Here is a 23,364-nt window from a genome sequence, read left to right as displayed (position 1 = left end):
GGCAGTTCGACTGTGTATATACATATACATAGAGAGAGAGACAGAGACAAAGGGAGAGAGAGAAAAGGGAGGCAGGATTTATTATGAGGAATTGCCTCTCAAGATCGTGGAGGCTAAGAAGTCCTAAAATGTGCTATCTGTAAGTGAAGACACGAGAAAGCTAAAGGTCTAATTCTAATATGAGTCCAAAAGCCTAAGCACCAAGGGTGTAACTCTCAGTTCAAGGGCAGAAGACTAATGTCCTGCTCAGCAGGAAGGCGGGAAGTAAAAGGAGGGAATTCCTCCTTCCTCCAACTTTTTGTTCTATTCATGCTTCTGCTGACTAGCTGATACACAGCCACACTGGGGAAGATCGTCAGCTTTACTGGGTCCACCTATTTAAATGCTGATCTCATCCAGAAACCCTCCCAGACACTCCTAGTAATGAACTTTAATCTGGGCACCTCGTGGTGTTGCAGTCAGATTGACAACATAAAATTAGCCACCACAGGCACCAGATTGGATTTTCATAAAAATTTAAGTTTATGGCTGTTTACAAAAACAGAGATGTCTAATGAAGCCTGAAGAATTTGGAGATAAAAGGATCTTTAAATATCACCCAGGCCAGTGTTGCCAGGAGATTTTTAGTGTAAATGGCTCATTGCGAAGCATATTTCATTTAACAATTATGTTTTTAATTTATTGTTTGTTAGAAAATAATATAGCTACCAACACACCTAAGATTTCACTGACTGTTTTTTTTACATAGGATGAGGCTAACATTTTAAAAAAAAGAAGTCAATTTAAAGAAAAATATTGAATAGGGAATTGACAATAAGGTGTTGGAGTATGGCAAAAAGCTTGGAAAATATTTAGGCTCATTTGCTTCATCTTTTTATTTTATTGAGGTAAAATTTACATAACATAAAATTAACCATTTTACAATGTCATTCGGAACCATTTAGTACATTGACAGTGCTGAGTAGTCATCACCTGTGTCTTCTTCCAAAACATTTTTGTTAAACATACTCTTAATTTCATTAAGAAAACCCTGTTAAGGATACCCATTACGAAGTCTGTGCCCAGCCTTTGGCAAATGCCAATCTGTCTTCTATCTCTATGGATTTGCCTATTCTGGAAATTTCATATACATGGAATCATACGATATGTGGCCTTTTGTATCTCACTTCTTTTAGCATGTTTTCAAGGTTCATACGTGTTATAGCATGAACCAGTACTTTATTCCTTTTTATAGCTGATGTATAATATTTCATTGTACCAATATTTTCCACTGTTTATTAGTTGAGAGAAATTGGGTTGTTTTCACCTGTTGGCTATCATGAATAGTTGTGTGCTTATAAACCTCTGACAGGGTGGCACCTGGACTTAGTGGCATCCACCAGTTCCCCCCCGGTCACAATGCTGGGACTCGAAATATATGCAGATTCAATGAAATTCTCATTTGTATTGCTTATCAAGAAGACACAGGGCAAATGTTACAGGGTGGATTGTAACCTGTATTAGAGGTAAATGCTTTCAACACTGTATCAACAGTGCCAAAAAGAGAGCTGATGGTAGAGTGTACCCCAAATTTGAGACTGGATTGCCTGAGTTCCCATCTTGGCTTTGCCCCTTGTTAGCTCAGGCAAATTACTGGAACCTTAAAAGATTTTTGTTTCCCTGTCCGTAAAGGAAAGAATATAAAAGTACCTACTTTATAGGGTTATCCTGAGGGTGGAATAAGTTAAAATGTGTAAGTATCTATAATTGTGCCTGTCACATTATAAACGTTACGTGATTGTGAGCATTATATAATGGTTTGCTGTTACTGTCCTTCTTGCTTTTATTTTCAACTTATCTTTATCATTCATGAAATGATCCTAGAAAGTCAGAAGTGAGTTTATGTAGTTGAAAACAAAGTATTTGCTAACTGTAAATGCTGGCTTGTAGTGGCTCCCAAAGTATCTGCTTTGGGTTATTGTAAGTACTAGAAAGTCATTTAGCTGCATTTCCTTTAAAATAATCCTGTGGCTTCACTTGGCCTTGTTCTCACTTATTCTTAGTGCTTTTCACTTTGAATGCTTTTTTTCTAGATTTCCCTTGCACTCTGCATCTTCATACCTGAGAAGCCTATGTCATTTTTTTCTTTATAATGTCTACTCTGTATTTGTTAAAACTTTTGCTTTAAAAATATATATATATTTCTCTTGCTCTTCAGAGAATGTTCTTATTTTAGTCACTTAGGCTTTGATATATGCCTGTTGTGATCAGTGCTATATAGTCATACTCTGGATAGACGTAGGAAATCTGTTCTCAACAATAAAACAGATACGTTCGTCCCTCGTGTGACTTGATAGTCACGTGCACTTTGGGAGGTAGGGTGCAACTGCTTTTTAGACTTGTTTTTTAGCTTGAACAGACTGGATTTCTAAAGGACATATCAGCAATTTTTTCCCCTTCCTTTCATTTCTGTATTAATCTGAGGTTTCTTGAACAGAAAACATTAAAATGTGCATAGTTACAGGGGGCGGGGGATGGCAAGCAGTCATCTAATTGGTTGATGAATACATAGAGTGAATGTTTCACTGCAGCCTGGGATTTGGCGTCATGAACCAGCAGGGGGCGGTGGGGAGAGGGAAGGTGATGTTCTGCTGACATTTGTTAAAGGTGCTGATTGCTTGTTTGGCTTGTACTCCCGTGTGCAGGTGGATTTTGCCTTCACCGTGTGGCAGAGCTTCCCTGAGAGGATTGTGGGGTACCCTGCACGCAGCCACTTCTGGGATAACTCTAAGGAACGGTGGGGGTACACATCCAAGTGGACGAATGACTACTCCATGGTGTTGACAGGAGCTGCTATTTACCACAAGTGAGGAACTTAAGACATCTGTCTCGTCGACTTTCTAGAGCTCTTTGTATTAATTTCTGGATGCTACGTAAATAGGAATTTAGGCCAAATCTTATAAACAACATTAACGAAAATTAGTCTGTATACCTGCTTAAGCTTTGCTCATGTGGCACACATGTGTTTTTGAAACTAGTGAAATCTTTTGGCTTATTGACTTTCCAGAAATTATGGTACAATAACACTTTCAGTTAGTCTGAAGTGTGAAGATGCACTCGAGGCATATAAGGCAGCTGAATATTTGGAATAACAGCAACAAAAGTCAGTGTTTCATTGGGCACCCTAGTCCCTGTCCTAAGTGCTTGGAATTCACCATTGAGTAAAACAGAAAAAATTTCCTTGCCAATGCAGGTCTTATATTCTAACAAAGGGCAGCACATTGTCCATAATAATTACACGATGTGTTAAGGAGATGCGTCATGCAGCAAAAAGACACAATAGAGAAGAGTAAAGGATCAGGAGTGCCAAGGGCGGAGGGGGGCAGGGTGATCCTCACTGAGCTGGTGACATCTGAGCAGAGAAAAGGAGCAGAGGCTGAAGCAAGAGGATTCCGGCGTGGGCAACAGTTGGAATAAATGCTCTGAGACTAAGACCAATGTGACTGTGTGGAGTGGGTGACAGCAGGTCACAGAGGTCCAGGAGCTCAGACCAAGGGCCTTGTTGTCCACCTTAAGAATGTGACTTTTCTTCTAAGTGACATAGGGAGCCAGGGACAGGGTTTGAACACAACAGATGGAGACATCAGTGTTATGTTTTAGACACCCATAAGGGGCCAGGGTTGAAGCAAGGACATCTATTAGGGAGGTGCCTGACATTGTCTAGGCAAGAGGTGATGGGGCCTGAAGCCAGGCAGTGAGGGACGAAGGTAGGAAGTAGCGATCAGATTGTGGGTGTATTTTCAAGATGCCCCAGTGTCATGTTCTGACAGTTTAGATGTACAGTTTGATGATTCCAAGTTTTTTGACAGGAAGAACTAGAAGGATAAAATAGTCATCAACACTTGGGGAAAGCTGCAGATGGAAATATATATCAGGGAAAATATAGGTGTTCAGTCTTGGGCATGCTGAGACATCCAAAAGGATTATTTTGAGAAAGGACAGGGACGGAGATATAAATTTGGCAGCTGTTTGTGTATATTTGGTCTTTAACGCTGGAGACTGGAGTAAGATTGCCAGACTCTAGTGAGTGTAGATAGCTAATGTTCCCCACTCAATAATTAATGAAACCTCCATTCTTCTGTTGTAGTCAGGGAAATATACTACTCTTACCTTAGTCTTTTTGAATAAAGCACAGAGAATCTTGTAATCTCTGAGATATAGGGTCAAAAATGCCCAAGACATAAAGATTTAGTCTGAATCTTGATCTTGAGATTGCATATCGAGAAAGTTCATGTTCCCCTTCCTTCTGGCACCACCACCGAGAGAATCTGATTCATTGAAATCATTTTTCCCATAACAATATGCTGCTATGTGTATATAAATACTTGGAAACAATAGTAGGCTGAGAAATAACTCAAATTAATCATGGTTCTTTATAATCTGGTTCTGAACCAGATTAATTCAGATTTTACTCAAATAGAATTGAGATGTATATGGCCTGTGGGGCATAATATAGAATGGTCTATTGTTGGACTCCAAGTCAAGGGATAGTATTAAATATAGTTCTAATTAAGCCAATAATTAAAATTATTAAGCAGCTTTATGATATATAGATCATGTATAAGTAACTTTTCTTGCTGTCTACATATTCAGATTTCTTTCTAACAGATTGGTCTGATATTAAAGTTAGACTGGGCAACCAATATCTGCATCTGTGTATATCTCTGTACTTTATTTCCCCACCTATAAAACAAGGATAGTACCTACCACGTAGGTTCCTTATGAGGTTTATATGAGATATTTCTTATAAAACACTTTAGAACACTATCTGGCATATAGGAAGTACCTTAGAAGTGCTAGCTATGGCCATCGTCATCCTTGTCACCACCATTCATGACATGTTTAGGGATTCAAAGAAGTCCTTTTGGCCTTATGTAAAGATACCCCCACTGTGACCAATCTTTGATTTTTACAGATATTATCACTACCTGTACTCCCATTACCTGCCAGCCAGCCTAAAGAACATGGTGGACCAATTGGCCAATTGTGAGGACATTCTCATGAATTTCCTAGTGTCTGCTGTGACGAAATTGCCTCCAATCAAAGTGACCCAGAAGAAACAGTATAAGGAGACAATGATGGGACAGGTAAGTGTGAGAGAACTCTCTTTCCTGCTTCGCTCACTGGTGGTTCAGACGTAGTGAGGACTTGTGTTCCTCTATGTACTTCCCCCGGGAGCACAAAGAGGTGCCGTCAGTGTAAACCACAACCGAAAGCTCTGCAGGTGTGTATGACTGGCCCACGGATAATTAGGAAGACTCAAATTAAGAATATCTTTGTACCAAAATTATGAAGCTCTTCTATAACCTAGAAGGTGACGAGAAAGACATGCCTTCAGACTTTGTCTTAGTCCCTTTGGGAGGCTACAACAAAAATACCATAGACTGGGTGGCGTAAACACCAGACATTTATGTTTTGCTGTTCTAGAGGCTGGGGAGTCCAAGATAAAGGCACGGGCAGATTTGGTGTCTGGCAAGGACCTTCATCCTGATTCATAGACGGCCTTCCCTTCATTGCCTTCTCACATGACAGGAAGAAGGGCAAGAGGGTACTTGGGGTCCCTTTATAAGAGCACTGATCTCGTTCTTAGGACTCCACTCTTACGACCTGATCACCTCCCAGAGGCCTCACCTATAAATTTCATCATATTAGAGATTAATTTGGGGGGACACTAATATTCAAAATATTCAATCAATAGCAGAGATAATGGCCCACACAGAATTTATGTAAGTTTATTGTAGGTACCTTATTTGATGGCTATCAAACAGTACTGTAACACAGCCTTCTGGTGGTTGTCTTTGAGTCGAAGATGCATCATGGTGACATACCAGGAATTATCATACTCAATTTTCAGTTCTAGAAGTAACATTGATAAACTTAGAGCCAATCAGTTACCTTCTGAAACCTCTTAAAGTGGAAACGAGGAAATCTGCCTTACAGGGTTGAGGTAATACGTATGAAAGCTTTATGGAAGTAAAGTAAAAATTGTATCAAGTCATTGAATTTTAGTACAAAAGATAGTTTCAAGGAAGTATAATCCAACTTTCTCTTTTATAAGTGAGCAAACTAGGACCCGAATAATTTCAGCATTTTACCACAAGTCTTCCAGTAAGTTAGAGAATGAACTGGGAATTTAATCCTACACTCTGTTCATTCTACGGCTTGTTCTTCTGTGCCCTGGGGTCTTGGGATCAGGCCATCTGGATATGTTGAAGTTTACCTGCCTTTCTTGAGCAGAGCAAGTAGTATATGTAAGAAACCAAAAACCTTCAGACAGACCATTAGATCTGCCTGAGTTAAATCATGGAGCATTCACTGGGGTTGAAGTCAACCTGAATGAATATGCTTTAGCGTGGTATCAGTCAAGTTGTTTGGGGGTTTCCATGTACCTTGTTCTAACAGGTGTTGGAAATCACATACAAATCCAGCTTTTGCAAAGGAAACTGAGCTAGGCCTCATGTTAACACAGCCAATAGTTTATCCTTTACTAAATTTAGTAAGAGCAAACAATTCCAGAATTTTAAGTTTATACATATAGTCATTCAGTATTTACTGAGAATGTACAGGTTATCAGGCATTATTCTGAGGTATTGGTTATGACAAAAGAGCTGTGCTTTGTGAGCAAAGAGTCTGGTAGGACATTCCATTTCCCTATAAGTACTATAACAACCAGCAAAAAAAAAATTGCAAGGATTTTTAATTTGTAAAGTGAACGACTATTCAAATTTAAGCAAGATATCTGTTATATGCTCAGACATTTTTATTTACATGTCACTTAACAAGTGGGATATGTCCTGAGAAGTGCATTATTAGGTGATTTTGTCATGTGTAGAGATATCTTAGAGCAAGTGATTTCAACCTTTCTCACGGCACACTTGAACCTATATTTAAACTTCCATAGCACACTTAAATTATGTTGATCAAAAAAAAAAAATAGTAAGAAAAAGAATATATCTACTGTGTTTTGAACTTGTTTTAAAGCTAATTTAACAATCTTTCAAAAATTTCAAGGCATACCAGTGTGCCACAGCACATCGATTGAAAATCACTGTCCTAGAGAGTGTACTCCCCTAAACCTGGTGGTATAGCATACTACACTCCTCAGCTATGTGGGATTGCCTAGTGTTATTAGGTTAGAAACACGTACAGCATGTTACTGTACTAAATACTGTAGACAGTTACATCTCAATGTAAGTATTTGTGGATCTAAACATAGAAATGGTATAGTGAAAACAAGGTAGTATAGTCATATGGGATCACCATCACGTATGCAGGCGGTCGGCGACCAAAATGCCATTATGGGGCAACCGGAACACACCTGCATTTGTACGTCATTGTCTCATTTCAGAACTTCACATTCTTCGATGTTGTTTGCTCAGAGAGTTCTTTGGCTTCTCTGAGTTTATATACTCCTTAAGGGTTGAACTCTAATAATACATGATGGGGCGGGAGGTTGTGCCTTTTTCATAAATTTGTCTGATTCTACCAAACCAATATTTGTAGTAACTTTGTGCATGTTTTGGGACAAATCTAACTTTAGCCTGAGGTCTAACTAGGTGTACTCAGGTATTATATTTACCCCTTCTTCCAATTATACACATTAGTTTATCAAATGTTTGTGTGACCAATAAAGTAAATGGATGTCTTGCCTGTGGGATTATGCTCTTGTTGTGTAGGAAGGACATCATTTTTAATGTGTGTTGTTTGACCCAGGAAAAAAAAGTTAAAATCTAGAGGCAAAATAGCTATTTGAATCATTCATCTGAACTTTTTTTTTTTAATTGGTGAGCAAGAATGAATTAAGCTCTTGACTGTATTTTATTTGCATATGTGAGCATTTTTGCTCAGATGTGTGGTCCTTAGGGAGTTCCTGGGCCAATCAGAAGTGGCCCACAAATCCATATCAATTTAGGAACAAAACGCAGTACCTATAGAACTGGCTAGTCTGATATGAGCTCGACTATGCAGCTTAACTTGATACCTTCCTCTGATTTGCCAGGTAGAGGTATCCTTGCATAACTGTAAAGAATGGAGCCTGAGTCCTGCTGCTGTCTAACCTTAAACAAGTAACTCTAATGTCCTAGAACCTGCTTCCTCATCGATGAGGATGAGCAGATATTCTTACCTAGGTAGATTCTTCACTGGATTGTTGTGAGGTTCAAATGAACTTCATGAAAACACTTTACAAATGGTGTTTTGTTTGTTATTCTGCTGCTCAGAGGTAACTTGACATTCGTATTTATCGTCAGTGTTATTTTCAAGCACGCCAACACTTGTGGTTTTAAAGTGACTCTGAGTGATTCTCCCACTAAAATCTATCTTCCCATGAAAGTATTTTTCTAGCAGTACATGAGAACACAAATGCCTTGAGCACACAGGTGCGTTGGCACATCACTAAAGTGCTGCCTATTGGCATAAATGGTTTTATGGGGTTTTCCCCCTATAATTGGGCAGCTTATCTTTTCCTTGTTTCATAAAAACATGGATTTAAAGGCCGTATGTTTAGTCGTTATATTTAAATTTCAGCACTCAAGGCATTTGAAGGCTTCCTTTTAAGTAAATCAATGCCAATCATTTATATGGTCTAAAAATATTTAGCTAACTTTAGAGGCAACACAGAGAACTGAAAAGATGGTACCCATCTTTTCTACTTACCCAGAATTAATCTTTTTTCTGTTCTGTGTGAGCAGTGACTCTTTACAGGGCTGATTGCCCTTTTAAGAGTAATCTTTGGACATTTTAATGAAGAGGAAGTACAATAATTCTCATGTTAAAGGAAAAGCAGAATTCTGAGCATTTATAGTATATATATAGTCAGTCTTAACAGACTGTACCGCCAAATCACTCTTATTCTTTATGGAGTCATATGAGTAAGAAAATTTATAGAGGGCAAGGCCAATTTTTAGATGCCGCATGACAATAGCCTTGAATGAAGTGTAAAAGGTGCTATTTTGTTCTTCCACTATGCACGTGACTTTTTAACAAAGGATTCAATGGAACCTTTATAAAAATAGAGCAATAGTAGATGAGAAGAAGAGCTGGCTGGTTAGAAATGGATTAACAAGCTGTGGTATATGTACACCATGGAATACTATTCAGCTATTTAAAAAAATGGAGACTTTACATCCTTCATATTAACCTGGATGGAAGTGGAAGACATTATTCTTAGTAAAGCATCACAAGAATGGAGAAGCATGAATCCTATGTACTCAATTTTGATATGAGGACAATTAATGACAATTAGGGTTATGGGGGGGGGAGGAAAAGCAGAGAGAGGGAAGAGGGAGAGGGGTGGGGTCTTGGTGTGTGCCACACCTTCTGGGGGCAAGACATGATTGCAAGAGGGACTTTACCTAACAAATGCAATCAGTATAACCTGGCTTATTGTACCCTCAATGAATCCCCAACAATAAAAAAATAAAAAAATGTATAGACTTCTGAGAGTTGATTATTGCTATCTCCAGACCAACTAAGTAAAGCGAGAAGGATTTAGACAACTATGTTTGAAACAATAAATACACTATTAGGCATAGTATTTGGTCCCAAGTGCAAAGAGCAGTTTTATATTGAGTGGCTTTGGTAGTTGAGGTTCCATGGTTAAGTCACTGACAGATCAGAGAATTAGATAATTCAGGAATTTCAGAGGATTAGTCAACATGGATCTTTGAGGAACTTAGCATTCTTTGGGAAAACCTTCAGGTGAGGCTGAACCTGGGATCAGCTCTCACATTTTCCTAGGCACAGGGGTGAAGAGACTCAGTGGCCAGGCAGGCTCCCAAGCTCTCCATTTGCCTGACTCCATTTTCCCGCAATGTTCCCTTCTCAGCTTCCACTTCCCTCATCCATCGTCTTCCTTGTTTTTCTCTTTTTCCCCTAGACTTCTCGGGCTTCCCGCTGGGCCGACCCCGACCACTTTGCCCAGCGACAGAGCTGCATGAATACGTTTGCCAGCTGGTTTGGCTACATGCCGCTGATCCACTCTCAGATGAGGCTTGACCCTGTCCTCTTTAAAGACCAGGTCTCTATTCTGAGGAAGAAATACCGAGACATTGAAAGACTTTGAGGAATCCGGCCGCGTGGGGGAGGGGAAGCAAGAAAAAGAACTGGGGTCAGGCTGCGCTCTCTTCCCAGTGCAGAGCCGCTCATCAGCAGAGCCAGACCGTGCCAAGTATCCAAATAAACTTTGATGAACTGAATGATTTCAAAAACAAAAAACCAGGCCAATGAGAACTCGACTCCTGGCTGCGGGGACTGCACCGGACTGCTCCAGACTCACCTCACTGGCTTCTGTGTCCCAAGACTAGGTTGTGTACAGTTTAATTATGGAACATTAAATAATTATTTTTGAAATGATTGCTATGCAGGTTTAAACTTTTTTAATGATCAAAACTATTAAAAACCAGAGTTCTTTCTTTAATCAAAATTGTGTTGGTTGTGAATATTTCAAAGCTGCTGCCCCTCTTCCCACAGACGCTGGTGATAGGCAGGGTCTCCCGCAGTTACAAGTGCTCAGACTTCCTAGCAAACACAGTAAGTCACTCTGAGACCAGAGAGAACTGAGCATAAGTAAAGACAAGTTCATTATTCAACTTTGCCAGTGCAGATTGTTTTCCACTTCAAATTTTCAGATCCACTTGAACTTGGATCTCTAAAATGTTGCTGCATGAGAGAAGGTATTATGACTTCAGGGAGGCGGTGGTAACCGAAACTTTACGTTTGAGGTAGATACGTATGATAATTGTTTTTTCGTTGGGGATAGGTGGGGGGTAGTTAATACCAAGAAAATACTACTATAACTAAGAAATTTTCAGTTTACACCAAAAAAAAAAAAAAAAAATTCCAAATACCCTACCAGCACATTAGTGAGATGGAAATATAGACCCACAATAGTAACCCAGTGCTTGTGGACAGTGTGGGCTACGTTACAGATTCAGCCATTGGCATAACTCTGGTTAGCGCTGGGGAAAGGTTTTGCTTTAGATGCCAAGGAATAATAAGTCTCTTGGAAAGAACAGAATATTTATAAGATGAGCTCTTTAACATTGTGAAAACCTCAAGTTTTGGAAGCTTCCCTGTTGAGAAAGAAGTAATAATGTATAAATTCACACCACCGAACAAGAGGATTGGTGTGAAGTAACTGTGGGCGTGTGCCTCACCCCGGGGACCCCGGGACCATTTTTGGTCAAACATTGTTTTGAACGAGAATCTGGCAAACAAAATAATCAGAAACAAATGTGAATGCTGTTTGATTTCATTTTAATTGTTAAATCTGTGGAGAGATTTAGTTGTGCTTCTTGTTAAAAAGAACATTTCTATCCCTGCAAATGCTATCTTGAGCTTAGGATGATGGTGAAACTACACGTATAAACTGAAAAAAAACCAAATCCCTTAACTCTGTTCTAAGAGATGAAAACTCTGGTTTTAAATGCTTTTCTCCACTTGGAAGAAGCAAGAGAGAAAAGGGAAGAAAAAGACTTCATTGCTTCTTACCACTTTTATGCAGAATAATTAATAAGCACTTTAGGGTTTGATCTTTTTTTCTCTAAACTCTCATACGTTTTGTACTTTTTTTTATCTGGGGTTTTTTTGTTGGTTTTTTTTTTTTTTTTTTTTTTTTTTCAGTTTACCTCCAGTTTTGTTTTAGAGGAAAAGTCCATGACAAAATTATGTTCTGATAACTTCAAGAGGTTGGTTTAGACCAGAAGAAACCATAAGTACAGTGGACTTTAACTCTTCCTTTCTTTGTAGCTATCTGGGAGAGAAAGAAGACTTGCAGTAATAGCATAGGGAGGGCACCGAAATGGCAAAGTGTTTGCAGAGGCTGAAAAAGGTAACTCAACAGGCTACCTAGCATCAGAGCAAGGATAGCCCACATATCCAGATGCCTTGTTGAGTGGTGCATAGGGCAGTAAGTTAAGAAGGGCTTTTCTCTGCAGTCTTGTGACGCAAAATAGCTCCCTAAATACTCCTCTCAGCCAATTTGACCCATTCTCATTCTCACTCAGGTGACATTTTCCCCTAAGTAGCTGTGATTATCTCTTATGGACTTGTTGAAAAATAATTCTTAGGTCCATGGTACTTGCACTTGGGCATCTTTCTATAATATCCCCAGTCTCATGGGCTTTGTGCCATTTCCGCTGCAGTTCTCTTCAAGTTAAAGGGTTAGCAATTAATTCACATTCATTTGGCCTTTACACATTGTACAAATTTGTATTTAAACTTGCATAATTTTTTCATCTTTCTCCTTTACAAAAAATAAATGCAATATTTTGCTTGACAAACCCTCATGCTGACTTGAAACTTAACATTGTCATCTTGGCATGCAAAGCAGTGTCCCTAATTATACAAGTCAGTCACATGAGTGGATGTGAGGACTGGTTTTGCCAGACTTACCTGTCCCCCAAATCATAGGGCACTTATATTCCACAAACAACGGGTGTTGTGTGAAAAAAGATGGTAATTATAAGTAGAACAGGATCTGACACCTCCTTTAATTCTCCACAGTTTCATTTTATGTCATTCTCCGAGTAAATCTCTTTGGTATGCTGGCTGGCGTGTTCTATTCTCATTTGGAATATGCCACTGGGAATTGAACGATGTGTAGCAAATCAGTGAGGCCCGACAATAAGGTGTAATTTTAGTTTACTTAAGAAAGAGTTGTATTGCATTGCAACTTGATAAATGGTAGCCATCTCTACAGGATGTCAGGAGTTATCTCTTAGCCATCCTGAATGATAACCAGGAGTTTTTCAGTGGGCCAACATGTGCTGAGTTGGTCAGAAGCCAAGGGCAGGTTGTGTAGTGCCAGCCATATAATGAATTACATGCAGAACTTCATAGAGGACTCAGCCACTTGTAATTTCCACACAATACTTCTTCCCAACGCCACATGAAGGCACGTGATCTTAAAAATAATTTTCATTTAAATCTGGCTATGTATTTAGATGAAGAGACAGATTTCAAAACTTACATGTACGTTATACCTAGCACCTTTCTTGAAGCTAGAAAAGTGGATCAAAATTGAGACTGTGGAGAAAAATCCATGAAATAATCACTAATCATGTCATAGAAGATAACATAGCTGGGTGGACCTACCTGGGCATATCAGCACACTTTCCAGATAGGATGCTTCAGATTTAAGGGACATCTTGTAACTGGAATCTCATGTGCATTACAGTTTAATTTCTTCTTGTTACAAATGGTGCTCAAAGAAGGATCAATAATTCTGGTTGCTTCCTTCAATTTCCCTTTTGGAGTGATTTTTGCTTTTCATTACAGCAGGCTATGTTAGCCTTTGTTTTTTGGTGGTTCTCAAATACCTGGTGACTTGAAGGAATATTACACCAGTGGCCTTTCATAAAGGTTACTGAACTTTAGTCAGGGGTGAGAGGAATGAATGTGAGTACAGCTGTGTACGGTTTTTAAAAACCCAAACAATTAAGAACAGGACACCTCATTTAATACCAAGTGAAATTTTAAGCACACCCACTTAAAGGGTGAGAACAAGGAGAAGGCAGCCTCACTGGGTTGGAATCGGAATGAGAATCTTGCTGTATGAGGCTGAATGATGGATGCAAAAAGCCAAGGCAAACTTCCCAGACCTGGAATTGTCTCCAGCTCCTTTGGGTCTCTTGAGAGCTCCAATTTTTAAAAAGTGGCCAGTTTTATTTTTATGAACTTTGAAATTAAATTGCCCTTGCCTTCTCATTGTTAATATAATCAACAATCAGCCAGTAATCTAGGATCCCAGTTGCTCAATTCCTTTACCTAGTTTCCCTTTACGGCAACTCTGGGACAAGAACCTTTTAGATGGTTTTGTCATTCTTGGCCACATTGAACCAAGATGGGTCTTTCACTGCCAGCCTCAATTTCTCAAGAATGCTTGCTGGGGACAAAGTTGTTTTGAGTTCTCAGTGAAGAAGCATTAATAGCAGACAGTGTTAAACTTGTCCTGCTCAGTGTCAGGAAATTAGCATGTAGACTATTCCTTAAATTTAAGTCTATTAAAGACAAAAACAAAATAGGAGCAAGTAACCTAAGAAAATAGTCTGTCCCATCAGTTCAGTAAAGTTGTCCAGAAAAGCTGCTTTTTATACTGCAATGGCAGTAGAGAAGATGACTCTGGAAACCATCTTTCCTATTATTGCCCCATCCAAAAATCAAAGGCTTTTGTTTCCATGATTTTCCTTAGCAAGGACCGTCGTTGTTGCTAATCTAGAATTCCAATATATTCCATATCAGGAGTCAAGATGAGCTTCCCCAAATTGGAACTTTCATGGCCCACAAAAATAGACGGGGAAGCTAACTGTTGAGAAAGCCAAGCCCTCCAAACAGCCTGGTCTCACCCTTGTTTAAAACCAAGTCAAGTTAGCCTTCCAGTCACTCTTGCTTTTGCGATGATTTGCCTTTTAGGTCTCAGGCCATTTGATTTCTGCATTAGTTTTCTATTCTCCTATAGAAACACATCCCTTTCCTTTTGGTTGGAATTCTTACTAAAATTTAGGGCCATGCAAATGACCTGGTTACCGTGTAATGAATCTTGTATACTTATTTAGAGAGAAAAACATATGTATAGGATATGTTGAGGGGTAGAAAGAAAGACATCAAAAACTGGAATTATTTTAGGTGGCAAATTGTAAAGCAAAAACAACAAAAAAGTAGACCTTATTTTGTATACGATGTACATTTGGGACAGAGTTTTCTAATATGTTGCCAATGTTTTTGTAGTGTCACCACAGGTCTTCTTCTGAAGTGTTGTCCCCATTTGTCACAGACTATTAATGACTTAGCATAATGAAGCCCTCAAGTACGTGTGTGAGAGAGCGTGTGAGAAAATACAAAGCCATAGATCTTGATTTACTTCACTGACCTGTGTAATTTTTTGTCTGGGTTTTGCCATCCAAGATAGATTGTTTTATAGAGAGTGTCACCAAAGAATTTTTCCTTCCAATTTATAGAAGAAAAAAAAAAAGAAATTATTAATAAATGACATTACTTTTCATCTGTGTGGTTTTCATTCCATCCTTTCTGTTGATTACAAAAAGATGCCAGTTTTCGGGAGGATTCGATACGTTGGAAAACAAAGCTTCTGTGGGGATTCTGGGGAGACAGGCAGATGAGGCTGGACCGAGCATGCTGGATGAATGGAAGTTCATCTCATGCTGCCTGGCTGCAGCCCAGCACCCAACCTCATGGGGAGATGGGCCACCAGCCACAACCATCCTCCAGGCCAGATGCAGCTGGTACGGTTGGAAGCAAGCCAGGGTAAATGGTGATGTGCTCAGTTCACTGCATTCCTCCACATAGACCCTGGGACAAAAGTGGCGGGGCTCGGCCCCAGAGCATCTGGAGCTGACAGCTGTGGCCATTACCCCCTCGGTTTCAACTGCTGCAGAGAGCTCATGAATTCCTGGCTGGCATGGTATATATTAGACTAGCATTTCTGAGAAGGTGTGATGCATCTCCATGATTCAGGGTCACCGGAGGTAGGTTTTCTGACAGTAATGAACCTCTTTCTCCCTTTCTTCCTAACTCCTTTCCTTTCTTCTTCCCTATCCCCTTCTACTCCAAGCAGTATCTCCTCCCTCTCTCTGCGACCTTTCTTCTGCCCCCTTTCTTCAGACATCTTAACAGAAAGTATATAAGTCACCAATTGCCCATCTCTGCATGGGAGCAAATACCAAGTTGTATTTGGGAGTATTGATTTGTTTGATGACATCAATTAAGTTTTATGTTCTGTATTTCAATTTGTCCAGCTGTAAAGCGGTGACTTCAAAATCATTTTTTATGAAGGGTTTCTAAATAGCTGCTTCCTAGTGAGCACAGTGCAAGGCAGAAGTCATGGTGAGAGTGGACAAGGCAAAACCAAAGCACATCACCAGAGTAGGCTCAGCAAGGGAGCCAACTAAAATGCTGTTGTTCCAGTGCTGCTTGTAAAATCTGGCCCCATGCTTGTGACTAATGATACTATCATTCCCAAGTTGGAGGAGAAATGAGAAGGCTTCTTGGAGGAGTAACTTTTAAATTTGGCCCCAACCTACATCACAGATGTTTCAATAAATGCTATAGCAAACAGAAAGACCTTGAGCAAACCTAAACTGCAGATGGTGTTGCCTTACAGCATTTCCTTCAAGTCCACTCATGAGAAGCAAAAACTAGAAGTTATTTGTAGACCCCTGAGTCATTCTGCATTGGCCTCCCCTGACTTCGTGTAGGCTTTCTGGTTTGTAGGAACCCAAAATATTTGGGGAAGAAATAGACTATGTTGCCTACTGTTCTAGGCTTAAATATGCTTTAGACTTACTGGACATGTTTACCTACTGCAGTGAATTCAAGGTTTTTATTGGCTTTTGAGCTCACACAGATAAATTGTCCCCAAGTATACAGGTTAAAATAATAGTCTTTGGAGCCCATCCACCTGAGTTCAAATCTTGATTCTTTCTTTTGGTACTTTTGTGACCTTATAAAAGTGACTGGACTTTTCTTGTCTTTGCCTCTGTTTCTTCAGGTAAGTAGTAATCTATACCTGATAGGATTCTCATAGAGATTAAAACAGTTAATATAAAGCTCTTAAAGTAGCACCTGGTATAAGCAGTATGTAATTTTTACCTTTTATTAACAGTTAATATTTTGCCATAATGATTTATTTTAAGAATCTTTCCCTTACCTTTTTAAAGAGGAAACATTCTTAATTTAAAGTTTAGAATCTTAATAGTGATCAATAGCTGTGGTCTTTCTAATGTCACAGGCACCTCTGGTTTTCAATTATCATCATGTCTTAATGCCTATTAATATGAAATTATCATAGCATTCAGGAATGGACAATCCATGGGCAGAAGTTATGTTAAGTCACATTTTTATTTTATCTGGCTAGATTTATTTGAGGGATGATATACTTTTTATTCTCCTTTAATGGAACATATTTGAGGTAACTCAGGACTAAATGAAGCCTGGATACCAATTATTATTATTTTTGTATTAGTGGCTTAAATTTTATAAAGGAAGAAAACATGTCTATATGTAAATCATTTGCCAAGTTTAAATTTTTTTTCCAAATTGAACTGCAAATAACCTGGTTTTGCTGGCCAATTGTAGTATAAAATAGGCCTAAAATGTGTCTTTAATCAGATTGGCTCAGATCATTCCTTCTTAGAGTAGAAAAAAGGTTAAGCTGTGAAGAGGGAAGTTGGAGGTTATTTTAATTGTTCCCCAAAGGTCCATATGTACATATTCTTTTATGACATATTTTTAAAAAATATAACATATTGGGAACATATGTCCATGTTATTAAATTATCTTGTCCAATCAAATTTTAATGACTGCATAATACTTCATTGTATGACTCTTTCTTATATTCCATAAATTTTTACCCAACTCCTAGCTGTTGGAAATTTAGGTGTTTTTTCAATTTCTTACAATTATGGGATAAATAATTAATCAACATTTGATTAATGTGATCAATACTGTGGTAAATATTTCCAAAGATGAATCTTTGTTCACTGTCATGACCACTGCTTTAGAATAAATCATAGACATAAAATTGGCAGGCCAAATGTTATAAATATTTTACAGGTTTTTGCTGCATATTCACAATATATTTCAATATATTATAAAGTTTACCATAAGAAAATTTAAACTTTCTCAATAAAAAGATATGTAGAATTTGGATAAGGAAATGAGAATATTTATTTTTGGTTGACCACCAGGTCAACTGAAGGGAAAATAATGGTGAGCTGTAATTGCTAAGTGTCAATGGCTTGAATTATTTTAGAGGCCATGCAGAAAATACCATGATAATAGCATTTTGGCACCCAAAATGTTTCAAATAAAGCATGGCTAGAAAGACAAAATTAACAAGGGTGGTGGTCTTCAGTGATTAAAAAAATAGTTAGATACCCTGTTCCTACTGTGTCTAATTTACTGGTATTAGCCCTCTTAGTGGATTCCGGAAAATTTTTCCTAGGAACCCTGCTTCTTCTTTTGCTTTTTGTTTTTTTTCTTATTTCTTATTTTTAGGTTGAAATAGACAAAAAGAACCCAACATTTTTCTAAAGCATTTTTCCTCTTTCTTCTGGTAATATCCATATCAATTAAGTTTTAATTAAAACTTTTCAAATAGCTTCCTCCTTGGCAGCTAGTTCTTCTCTACCAAGAGCAGGCTATTTTTTTCTTAGGGGAACCCATTCCTCTTTCTCTCCTAGGTCCTATGACTCAAAGGATACAGACAGCTCTTCCTACCCTTCATGATGATTCCAGCGAAGTATGTGGCCTGACAAGTCACTGAGACCCGATTCTAGATCATCCATTGGCACTTTAGAGGAGGAGGGACCATCGTCTCCCTAGCATTCATTATATGCATAACAGAAAGTGGTAATGATTACACTGACAGTGTAGCAGGGCTGGAGGAAGTGTTGGGGAGACTCCGTAGAAGAAATGCATTGAAGTGAGACCTTAAGAAATAAGTAGGGATTTAACTAGCAGGAAAAGGATGGAAAGGGCACCCTTTTCTTACAAAGGAACATAGTGCACATTCTCCATCAAAAATGTGTAGCAGAAAAATGATAGCCTAGATCTCTGTGAAAGACATCATTGTAATATAAAGATGGCTCAGGATGACTCTTAGGCTAACCAGCAAAATCTAAGGAGTGATAGTAATAATAGTTCCCTTTAATCCCATTTTCCTTCCTTGCGATGCCAAAATTTCAGTGCAAAATAATGAATTGTGGGTCACATCTGATTCAATAGCACTTAGCAGAGAAAGCATGCAGAGGATAGTGGAAAAAATGTTTTTCCCCAAATCTTTATGAAAGATCTGCCTTTGAAAGAGTTGCTTCCACCTTTGGTCAAGATGTAGAAAGTTGCAGAAGTTCGTCACTCTCACCTTTTTAATGAGTACACTGAGTTCAAATCAAATAGGCTAAAATTATTGTGGTCACTTAAAGCCTAGCAGGCAGGAGGAAATGCAAAGAAACTTAAATGAACTAAACCTTAGGAAGAGACAACACATTTCTCAGTGAAGCGTATCATATCCCACGACTGCTTTCATTCCTAGTGACTCCAGGATGTTACGCCATCACAAAGCAGAGTGAGAAGAAATGAGGTGAACTTCTAAATGAACTTTTGGTAACCATGAGTGAGTTGGCATGAGAATTTAAATTCCAAGGTGACTCAGTCAACTGTTGATCTTTACCCAGCTGCTAATTCTTTCCCATAGAACCTTCACCAAGGGTAAGCCGCAGGACACTGAATGCTGGATGCAGGACAGGAGGACTAAAAGAAATGAGAATATTTATTTTTGGTTGCCCCCCAAATAACCTGCCACAGAGTTGAAAGTAAGGGAAAATAATGCTGAGCTATAATTGCTAAAAAGGCTCTGGCTTGAATCTTCACTGAGTGAAAGGCAGTGTTCCACCAATGATTGAGGTCCCTTTCATTCCAAAACGCAGAGGACCCTAGCAATGCAAGGCAGAGACCACCTAAAGGGCAAGAAAAGAGCAGGAAAACTGAGAAAACTCCCCCCGAAGCACCAAAAAAGACCCTACTTGGGTGCACTGACCCTCCACTGAATACATGGCACTTGCCATCCAAAGGCTGGGGCAGGATGGGAGACTTAAAAATTACCCCTGAGGTTCACAGGACTTTCACCAAGTCAGCAGCTCCCCAAAGCTTGGGAGCAGGGCATGAAGGTGGACAGGTTCACAGGACCTTCATCAAATGCAAGGCAGTGACTCACTGAGAGCTAGGCGCAGGGAAGGCTTGCTGAGATGGATGCCCTGAAGTGCCCAGGACTGTCATGAAGGGCAATACAGCATCTCTTTGCAGGCTGGGGATTTCTCAGTTCCTTAAAAACTAGTCGGTGAGCCATAAAGGATAGAGGATTCTCATGGCAGTTGGAATGCCGCAAGTTGGGGTATAAGTTATAGAAAGATGTTCAGGGTGTGGTGATATTAGTGCTCAGATTCAAATTCCACTGATCAAAATCCCATTCCCAAATATTTGAAATCAGTGGTATACAGAATCTAACTAAATCTTCAATGAATCCCAGATCCTGCTCAACCATAGATCAGATTGATTTGCACCTCACACTAGCTGCCTAACTGAAGAGGTGTGATATTTTCTGAGGACAGCAGTATATCAGTCCTGAATATTATCTTACACATACCTTCTAGTGTACATTAAAAACATGCAAAAAAGGAAATATATATCTATGATAAATAGAAGGTTAATGGAGATCTATATAATCCAATTATTAGAATTAGCAGAAAAGCACTTTAAGATAATTATAATAAATATGTCAAATAATTTAGTGAGAAAGGTGCAGAACCATTTTGAAAAGCTATGAAATTTCAGCAGAAGCATGAGAACCACAGAAAAGAATTAAATGGGAATTCTAGAACTATAAATTAAAATATAAGAAATAAAGAATTCGGTAGGTTTAACAATAGCTTGAACATAGCAGAATAAAGAATCAGTGAACTTTAAGAAATGTCAACAAAAATTATCCAATCTGAAGTACAGAAAGAAAAAAATAGTTTAAATGAACATAGCTTCTACATCCAACAATTTCATGTATAAATAATTAGAGTCCCAGAAGAAGAGGATAGAGTGGGAGGCAAAAATATTTGAAGAGATTAATATCTGAGAACTTTTCAAAAATGGATGGAAGGTTTTCAAAAATGGATGAAAGAGATCAACCTACAATCCAAGAAACTCAATGAACTTCCAGCACAATAAATAAAAAGAAAAATATACCTAGGTACAAAACAGCCAAAGTATTGAAAACCAAAGATAAAGAGTGACCTATGAAAATATTGTTCAAAAGTATGGAAAGAATATTTGCAAATAGACAATAACCGAGAAATCTTACCTTCAGCAGACTTTAACTAAACAAATTACCAATATGAGGAATAAAAGAGAGAATACTACCTCAAATTTCCAGATATTAAAAGATTAAAAAGAGAATATTATTAAAAAGTTATGCCATTACATTTAACAAATTAGATGAAGTGGAAAAACTTCTTGCAAAATACAATTTACCAAAACCAACACTGAAAATAAACAGGAAAATAGAATGTCCCAAACCTATTAAGAGTTTGAATTTATGGCTCGGTGCCTGTACTCAGCAGCTGGTGGTTCAAACCCGGCTGGGTCCTGCCAAACAACAATGACAACTACAACAAAAAAGTAGGTAGGCATTGTGGAGGGCACCTGTAGTCCCGGCTACTTGGGGGCTGAGGCAAGAGAATCGCTGAAGCCCAAAAGTTGGAGGTTGCTGTGAGCTGTGACACCATGGCACTCTACTGAGGGCAACATAGTGAGACTCTGTCTCAAAAAAATAAAAAAAATAAATAAAATTTTGAAAAAGAGTTTGAATTTATAACAAAGACCTTTTTCTTAAAAAAAAAGAAAGAAAATAATGGGAGGCTGAGTTAAGATAAATGGCTTGAGCCTAAGAGTCTGAGATTGTTGTGAGTTATGATGCCATGGCACTCTACCGGGGGGTGACAAAGTGAGACTCTGTCTAAAAAAAAAAAAGAAGAAGAAGAAGGCAAGATACGATAAGCTTTATTAATGATTTATGTCAAATGTTTAAGAATGAAATAATATCAGTGTTACATAAACTCTTCCAGAAAATAGAAAGTGAGGGAACATTTTCCAGTATATTTTATGTAGTTAGCATATCAGCATAAAGCTAATAAACAAAACCCAACAAAGATATGACAAGAAAAGAAAATTATGTACTGATATCTCTCATGAAACAGACACAAAACCCTTTAAACATCTTACCAAGTTGAATGCAGCCAAGCATAAACCAACCATCACGAATAAATGGAGTTTTTCCCAGGGATGCAAGGTTGATTTGACATTGGAAAGCCAATGTTACACTATTAACAAAGATAAAAACATCTCAATAGATAGATACAGAAAAGAATTAACAAAATTCATAATAATTCATGATAAAAATCCTCAGTAAAACAGAAATAAGAGACATCCTCAACCTGATTAAAGATATCAATGATAAGAGAGACTTTACCTAACAAATGCTATCTTTGTAACCTGGTTCTTTTTATCGTTGAATCCCCAACAATAAAAAAAAAAAAGATATTAATGAAAATTCTGTAGTTAACATTATATTCAATGGTGAACCATTGAGTACTTCTCTTCTAAAATAAAAAAATAAGAGTCCACTTTCACTAATTCAGCATTGTACTAGGATCCCAGCCAGTGCAATAATACAAGTAACAAATAAGTAAAGTCATAAAGATTGAAAAGAAGTAAAATTGTTTTAATTCTACCTAGAAGTATTTAGAAACCCCAAAGAATCAACAAAACTAATAGAAATAAGTAAATATATGAAGATCCTGCTATACTAGGTCAACATATCAAAATCAGTGGTATATAGGAAAAGGTTGGAAACCATCTTCCTGATCTTGCAATAAGGAAACATTTCTTAGGATGAAAACATACACACACAGACACATACTGCCCCCAGCAAACAAACTTAATCAAAGGGATAAAAATTGAAATAAAGGAATGAAAATAAAAATAATAAAAACAAAACTAATGGGCGGCGCCTGTGGCTCAGAGAGTAGGGCACCAGCCCCATATACCGAGGGTTGCAGGTTTGAACCCAGCTCTGGCCAAACAGCAACAAAAAAAATAGCTGGGCATTGTGGTGGGCGCCTGTAGTCCCAGCTACCTGGGAGGCTGAGGCAAGAGAATTGCCTAAGCCCAAGAGCTGGAGGTTGCTGTGAGCTGTGATATTACAGCACTCTATGGAGGACAACAAAGTGAGACTCTGTCTCTAAAAATAATACTAATAATAAATTAAAAAACTAAACTAATTTTGATGAAAAAGTTTGTCTTCATCAAAAAATGACATTAAAATATTTTTATGAGGTTTTGAAATAGAAAAACTTAATTTATAATGATGAAAATAAGAATAGTGGTTGCCTCCACATTAGGGTAGAGATGAGAAATAACTGAAAATCAGTATGAGAGAAGTACCTGGAGTAATGTAAATCTTCTGTACTTTGGTTTGTGAGGTGGTTGCAACAGAATGTATGAATATCAAAAGCCAAGGAATTGTATATTTAGCCTTGATGCATTGTATTATATGCTATTTATACTTCAATTTAAAATGTTAGGAATATGCAAATTCACAAGGAATAAAAGTAATATAGTTTCAAAAATAATTGAATTGAGAAAAGATTCCAACCCTTGTAAATGAAGACACCAGATATTAGCCAATGAGAAGACAAAACAGTACATTTCCTAAAAGTTAAGTGGGTACACCCATAGTGACACTCACAGAATTTAAGAATA

The 23,364-nt window shown here is 38.2% G+C and overlaps 1 protein-coding gene across 1 annotated transcript in view; it reads left to right on the top strand.

Annotated features, from left to right (window-relative positions):
• The window catches only part of EXT1 (exostosin glycosyltransferase 1), a 294,565-nt gene extending 284,103 nt beyond the window's left edge, over positions 1–10,462 (top strand). Inside the window, exons 9-11 of the mRNA XM_053559448.1 lie at positions 2,685–2,845; positions 4,955–5,126; positions 9,917–10,462. Of these exons, the coding sequence (XP_053415423.1) occupies positions 2,685–2,845; positions 4,955–5,126; positions 9,917–10,102 (519 nt within the window). The 3' untranslated portion in view covers positions 10,103–10,462. The remainder of the gene's footprint in view (positions 1–2,684; positions 2,846–4,954; positions 5,127–9,916) is intronic.
• The last annotated feature ends 12,902 nt before the right edge of the window (positions 10,463–23,364 follow it).

Source organism: Nycticebus coucang, chromosome 13 (genome assembly GCF_027406575.1).
Source record: "Nycticebus coucang isolate mNycCou1 chromosome 13, mNycCou1.pri, whole genome shotgun sequence".
Taxonomy (NCBI): Eukaryota; Metazoa; Chordata; class Mammalia; order Primates; family Lorisidae; genus Nycticebus; species Nycticebus coucang.
Note: the sequence above shows the minus strand (reverse complement) of the source record. Positions and strands in the feature narration are given on the sequence as shown.